This window comes from Notothenia coriiceps, unplaced genomic scaffold (assembly GCF_000735185.1).
Source record: "Notothenia coriiceps isolate Sejong01 unplaced genomic scaffold, NC01 NC01_scaffold00018848, whole genome shotgun sequence".
Lineage (NCBI taxonomy): Eukaryota > Metazoa > Chordata > Actinopteri > Perciformes > Nototheniidae > Notothenia > Notothenia coriiceps.
Window position 1 is genome coordinate 179 of NW_011351549.1, and position 7027 is coordinate 7205.

Consider the following 7027-nt stretch of genomic DNA (forward strand, 5'->3'; position numbering starts at 1 on the left):
CTATGGTAACATCTTTGGAAGCTTCAGAGTTAATGGAATGTGCTCAGGAATGTCAGAAATGTCAGAAAACACTGTACATTTAATAATTTAATTTAACAATCAAATAAGACTGCAGTGACACTGATGTCACTTTTCAGATCTCTGTCATCTGGTGGTGGAATTTAGATTTTTTTTTTAGACATGTGTTCTATGTGCTCTATTCAACCTGTGTTATGCTCCCACTAATTTTTATTGAGCCAGAAATTGGTCCAGGTTCTTATGGGTTAAAGACCTTTTTAAGGCCTTACATTCAGATTATTAAATGTAAGACTTTTTAAGACCCCGCGGGAACCCTATGTCCAAAACCCTTGGAAGAACGTATTCATTGCATATTGTATTAACAATCCAGTACAAAAAGTATGTAAATGTATGTTTTATGGTATGGTCCAAAGGTGGGTCATGAAAACATTCCCACAGCTCAAACACAATATGTGTGATGTACATCTCTGTACATCCTCTGCAGACAAATAAACATTGTGACACAAAAACAAAAACCTCCTCGTGTATCCAAAGGAGCTTTCCTTGTTGGGTGTTTTTCATCCTACAATTGCATATCAGTTTTATAATGCTGATTCTGGTATTTCTTAGAGGCAATACTCTCTAGATCTAAAAAATAAGTATTATGTGTGTTTGTAATCTTGTTGGAGGAGTCTAACCCTTAGCTTATTTGTATCTATTCATGTATTATATTTACACAAAATTATAATATATATATATTTTCTAAAAGATAAAAAGACAGACACCTCACTCAGATTTCACAGATTTTAGTTTTGCTCTGTAAACAAACTTGATCATTTACCCAATAAAATATTAAGTAAACATATTTGTACATCTCACACATTTTCAACACAGAGAAGTTAAATAAATTATTGCATCTGTTTAAATCATATTTTTACAATCAGAGTGCACTTTTAACAAACGGCACGGGTCAAAGAAAGGATGACAGATTAAAAACACGTCAAATCCACATATTCTTCTATGAAAAATAATTCTATTGGCAAGTCAAAGTTCTTGGCACTTTCTGGAATCTGGATTGGATTATAAAAAACCTCTAGAAAGATCATTTACGTCAAGTAAAAGGCTTTTGGTGTATTATTCTGTGTGGAAAGTGATTATTTTGGTCCGTTTGAAAACAGACACAGCTGTGAACAAAGCAGCTGAAATTACAGGGTTTAAAAGCACTTCATCCTTTTTCGTCATATGTCTGGTTGCTTCATAAAACAAATGGTCCCATTTCATTTACAGCTAAAGAAATCTTATAAAATCCCACAGCAAGATCACCCACATTTGTTTTGGTCTCATCTGAGGTGCTGTACAGTTCATGTAATATAAAGGCTCATGTGAGTTTTTCCAACAGTATACAGGACAAGTGAACAAGTATCCCTGATTCCTAATGTATTAGTAAAGGTAGTGAATATCCAGCAAATCATACTTAAATGTGCGTAAAGTTAGATTTTTATGTATAAAACTGCTTTACAATAATTATAGTCTTTGCTGGGTTTATAGTACAAAAGAGTTCAAATGCTCACCTGAGAATACATGTTCTAAAATAGTATTGATAAAAGTTCTTCATGAAACTATCCTGGTCAACCATTAAATGTTGTCAGTAAAGATTCCATTCTTCATAGTTGTGAAGTGAGTATTGCATTCCTATATTTTGTATACATTGAGAGAGTAGAACTCTATATCTGTTTTTCTGGGTTAAAATGTACCCAACAGTCTTTCAAAGCTGTACTGCGTGCGCCCCTTTTGTTTGTGTTGTTGTTTGTATTGGTCTGAGTGTTTATGTTTTATGTAGAGATAAACCTGCTCCTTTCTTTCTCGATCTCTGCTCTCTCGTCCTCAGTATTGGCCCACGGCTGGATCTTCCCGCTGCCAAATATGGTGTAGACGAGAGCCCCCCCCATGTTGATCCCCGCTGCCACCCAGAACACCTTCATCCAGCCCGCCATGGTGTGCTGACAACCACAGAAGAAGAGATGCATCACCAAATGTATTCCAATACCACTAATTACCTGTGGTCCGTAACATATTCCAACTATCACAATAGTACTATAACCTGATTATAACATTGGGATTACCTTAAAACCAAAAATAAAATAAATATAAGAGTAATGTTATTTCACAGAAGAAATCAGAAAAGATGAACAGGACAGTGCCTTCTAGTTGCGAAAATGCTGTAATCACTTAAGGATTTAAAAAATAAATGTATATATACAAACTATAACTGAAAATAATGAACTTTAATATCTGTATTTTTTTTTTTTTAGAATTGTGTTAAAAAAATTAATATATAAAAGTATAATATATTAGTTAAAGGGGGCATTTTCTGCATTGAGTACTTTAACTTTTAAAATTTGAATGCCTACATATTTAAAAAACATTGTACTCTATATATATTTATAATTAGTAAAAGATTTTAACCGGTCAAATATTAGCACAGTTCTAAGTTTAGGTATAAAAAGCCTATATTGAATATAGCCTTTTTCTTAAAAATACGATTAAATGTGACATTTCTCTTCATGTCTCTCGTTCCCACCCAATATATAAATATATATACATTTACAATATTATATATGGTAACTTAAGTAACTTTATGACTATTTATTTTAAGACTTACACCCTCAGTGAAGTATCCTGTAACAATGGGGGCCAGGACTCCAGGAATGGTCCCGAAAGTGTTGCTGATTCCCATAAGGAATCCTGCATACCTGCAAAGACAGTGAAAGAGCAAGTCGTTATCAGCCTGAAATGTTATATTTTCCATACAGCCAGATTATATTTATTACAGTTAATTTATCACACATACGGTATGTACGTTTATGAGTAAGCTGGAACGAAACTGGAATATTTAACAGAGACTTACTTGGCAACCGTTCTGATAATTCATTCTTCAAGTACAAACCAGTTATATAAAAGATTCCAAATAAACAAAGTCTCTTTAAATAATATGTATACAAGGAGAGAACTTGGATTTTAGCCTTTGAAGAAGAAAACCTATATAACACACTGCAGAAACGCATATGAGGGCCCCTTAAAACTGAGGTGTAAATGGCTGAATTAGTGAGAAGTGAAGGTGTAGGTCAGTAACACCCACCGTGGAGCGATGTCTATCTGGTTGATGTAGACCCCGGAGGCGGTGAAGCCTCCAAGGGTGGTGGAAAGCGTGAGGAAGGTGACGGCGAGGATATGGTTGCAGCCGGAGAAACTCACAGCCACGAGGAAAGCTGCCGGGAGTATCAGACCTGCACCAGGAGGGAGTCAGGAGAGGAAGGAAACCCAGTACAGGCTCAGAAAACATCACTGGGGTTACTGGTTCTGTCTTTTTAATATTTGGATTTGACCAGAGGTGGAATGGAGCTAAAGTCCCCTGCTTAATTTAAAGTTTGTAGGTACTTTTATCTAATCAATCTTAAAGCTTTAGTTTCTTAACTAAATAGTTGCAATTAAAAAGAGTGCACAGTGCATCCATACATTCATATGTGAACTACACATGAGCGGTCTGAGAGGAAAAGTGTCTTTTACCTAATAGTGTGAAGAGCTTGCGTACGACGGTGACGCTGAACACCTCCCTCTCGATGAGGCTGTCTGCCACCACGCCCGACAGCATCGACATCAGCCAGCCCCCGAGGTACGGCAGAGCGGACAGGAAACCATTCTGGAGACAGACAGAGACATTACATCAGTGTTCAGCAGAGGGTTTGATAGTAAAGCAAGCATGTTTGTCTTTGTCAAGTATCAAGAGATGTGCATGTAAGTGTTCAGAAACAGAGACAACAAGGTGAGGACACCTGGGAAATGATTAAAAAAAGAGCTTCAAGAACACATTTATTGTCTTTCTTGCTGAGAGTTAGATAAGAAGATTGATACCACCCTCTCAGCCAGCAACTTGGTCGCTTATCTTAGCTTAGCATTAAGACTGTAAACAGGGGAAAACAGCCAGCACCAGGACGGAGCTGCCATCCATGGAGGACCTCTACACCCAGCGGCTCAGGTAGAAAGATTATCAAAGACCCCCATCACCCCAGCCACAAACTGCTCTGTCTGCTGCCGTCTGGCAGGCGGTGCCGCAGCATCAGGGCTAAAACCACCAGACTCAGGGACAGTTTCATCCCACAGGCCATAAGACTATTAAACACCTGAACTTGCACTGGTTTTATGTTGTTATTTAAATATTTGAGTAAGTTGCACTATTGAGGAACCTGTGATCTCAGTTCTTCATACATTAAGTAATTACACCGTAGTTGTGTACATGTTATGAAAATAAACCTTTGAATCTTGACCACTGACTAAGGTATACAAAATCTGCACTTATTTGGAAAAAAACAAGTTTCACCCAAACACTTTATTATATATGATAAATGTTTTCTTTTTTTAAACATGAATAATGATAAATATAAAAAACATAATGACTTATTTTTAATATATATCGGTTTTTATTTTACTCATGTACATTTACCTACCCTGAAACCTACCCCCATAATACATGTGACTTATCGGGCTATAAGCATTTCTAAAGCCCAATAATTGATAAGTTTAAAGTGGAGATTGTAATTACTTTGCTCAAGCTCAGTTATAAACTGGGCTGAGTGCTAAAAAACATCTAGCATTGATTAAAATCCGAAGAGAAGCATCATATTTGTACTTTTGGAATGGGCAAGCTATGTTTCGTTTTAGTAAAACACACAACATTTTCAGTAAAGAAGGGTCCCTGACACGATAAAGCGCTATTTAAAGGAAATGTTTTATAGTTTATTAATATGAAATGGAAGAACAATTAATGGAAAGCTCACCGATTTGAGGTCAAAGTGCATGACGTTGTCCATGTAGGTGGGCAGGGAGGTGAGCAGGGTGTAGTAGGACCAGTTGGAACACATCTGGGTGATGATGATGGCCCACAGAGGGACCGACATGGACATGGACAGCAGGGGCATGGACCAGCCATGACCTGTACCCTGCACACGCATCACACATCCTCAGACAACACTTCAGACTGTCAATAATGTCCACAACAAACCATTAGTTATCATTGATATCATGATCAGTGGTGGGTAGAGAAAACAAAAAAACTGTACTCAAGTAAAAGTATTGTTGCTTTATCATTATATTGATTAAGGTAGAAGTATCTTATCTCCCGCTGTCGAACAACTGCTGTGGGATCAGCTAAATATAAAAGCTGTTTATAGCTATATGTATGAATGAAAGTCTTAGTCTACACACATTTAAAAGGTTAAGGCCAATGTGAAAGAGTAAATGCACACACTTTTTTATGTTAATGAAATCAAGTGTGTGGGTTTGAACTGTGAACAATAAAAACATGAATGAACAGATTTAAAGAGAAGGGACATTTACAGGCATATTACATAAATGTGTCGATATGGAAGATTTCATTAAGTAAAAAAAGAGAAGAGATATTCTGACAGAATGACAGCTGAGGGAAGAGGAAGTATGGAGAAGAGAAAGAGGAAGTTTCATAAGGAACCTAACAACATTTCACTGCAAGCTGAACAAGTCTGAAAATGGGGTACAAGTGTGTGGGACAAGGTATTGTCATAAACCTAAAGTAAATGAAATTGATATTATTTAAGGAAATCTAAAACGGTTTAAAAACAATGTAACATCTCAAATACAATTAATTTAATTTGAGTTTTTCTTAAGTTATTTATCAAAAAGTAAAGGTGACAGCTTGGATTTATGTCACCTTCTGTGGCATTTAACCACAGGACTTGGTGATGATATGCTGCAAATGCTTCACATGACTCACTCTTATAGTGGATCAAAAGCTTGGGTCTGATGTTAACCAACTTGAGTTGGTTTCTTCTAGCTGTGGTAGTTAAAGAGGACCTAAATGAATCAATTCATCCAAAACTCCCTTTCAGACTAACAGCTGCACGTCATTTTCTTCTTCCAGAGTGGCAATACTGGGACATTACCAGTGGACTCATAGTAATATTTGTTGCATTTAAATCCCCAGAGGAGCTACCATAAAGCAGAGCATGTCATTGTTCACCATGCTCTCATTTAACATATTATAAACAAATACATATTTTGTCATTTCTTATCTCTACGGCTTTCTTTCTACCAAAATTGTAGGGCAATATTGAGAAAGTTAGCTGTAAATAAAACATTCTTTCACGCGCACCTGAGATCCAATGGATTTTATGATGTAATCTCTCTCCTCCTTGCTGATTCGACGGTGGGTGCGAGGGTCATCAGATACGAAGATGAACCAGACAACTGTCCAGAGGCAACCAGCACCACCTGAGGGAAAGAGAAAGAAGGTGTGATTGGATATAGTAATGAATAAATAAAGCAGGGTTGACAGTGAAGGCCTGGGGCCGTATTCACAAAGCATTTTATCTTACCGCTAGGAGTGCTCCTAACTCGCGCTAAAACATTTTACGTAGGAGTTTTTTCTTAAAAGTTATTCACAAAGCCGCTGAGACATACTCATACTAAGGATAAATCACTAAGAGTGAACTAAGAGTGACGCGCCGTTGCTATGGATTACGTCGATTCTCGTGCATGAGTTTAGAAGCGGTCAGTACGGTGATTGGTTGTTCAGAGCAGGCGGTCTCGGTGAAACTCATCCGCAACATCCCACAAACGAGCCCACTAAAACAAGGAAATAGCGTAGGCTAGAAATGTATTCCTATCAAATAGTTATGGACAGTGCAGTTAGCAGAATACACGCATGATGACAAGTTTGTGCAGACCACGATAATGACGTTGTATATGCACGTTAAAGAGAGAGAGCAAACAATAAAAATACGTAAATTGCATTAAATCAAGGAGGCAATTAAAAGCACCCTGCAAACTATTATCCAATGAGCATATTTCCAGCACTTAAACACGTTCAATAACAGCCCATACCGCCGTTCAAGTCCCCCTATCATGATGAATGAAAACAATCTGCGTGTTGATGGAATGTACTTTCTTTCTATTGACGAACACGTCCTCATCTTTTGATGGCGCAATTATTTTTATG

The 7027-nt window shown here is 37.3% G+C and overlaps 1 protein-coding gene across 1 annotated transcript; it reads right to left on the reverse strand.

Moving 5' to 3' along the window:
* Nucleotides 1-787: 787 nt before the first annotated feature.
* LOC104951282 (sialin) lies at nt 788-6314 on the reverse strand. The gene is made up of 6 exons (XM_010777917.1): nt 6182-6314; nt 4833-4994; nt 3565-3697; nt 3137-3284; nt 2660-2750; nt 788-1997 (listed from the first exon to the last, which is right to left on the reverse strand). The coding sequence occupies exons 2-6, from the start codon at nt 4971-4973 to the stop codon at nt 1830-1832; spliced, it is 681 nt and encodes a 226-aa protein (XP_010776219.1). The 5' UTR covers nt 4974-4994; nt 6182-6314; the 3' UTR covers nt 788-1829.
* Between the last annotated feature and the right edge of the window lie 713 nt (nt 6315-7027).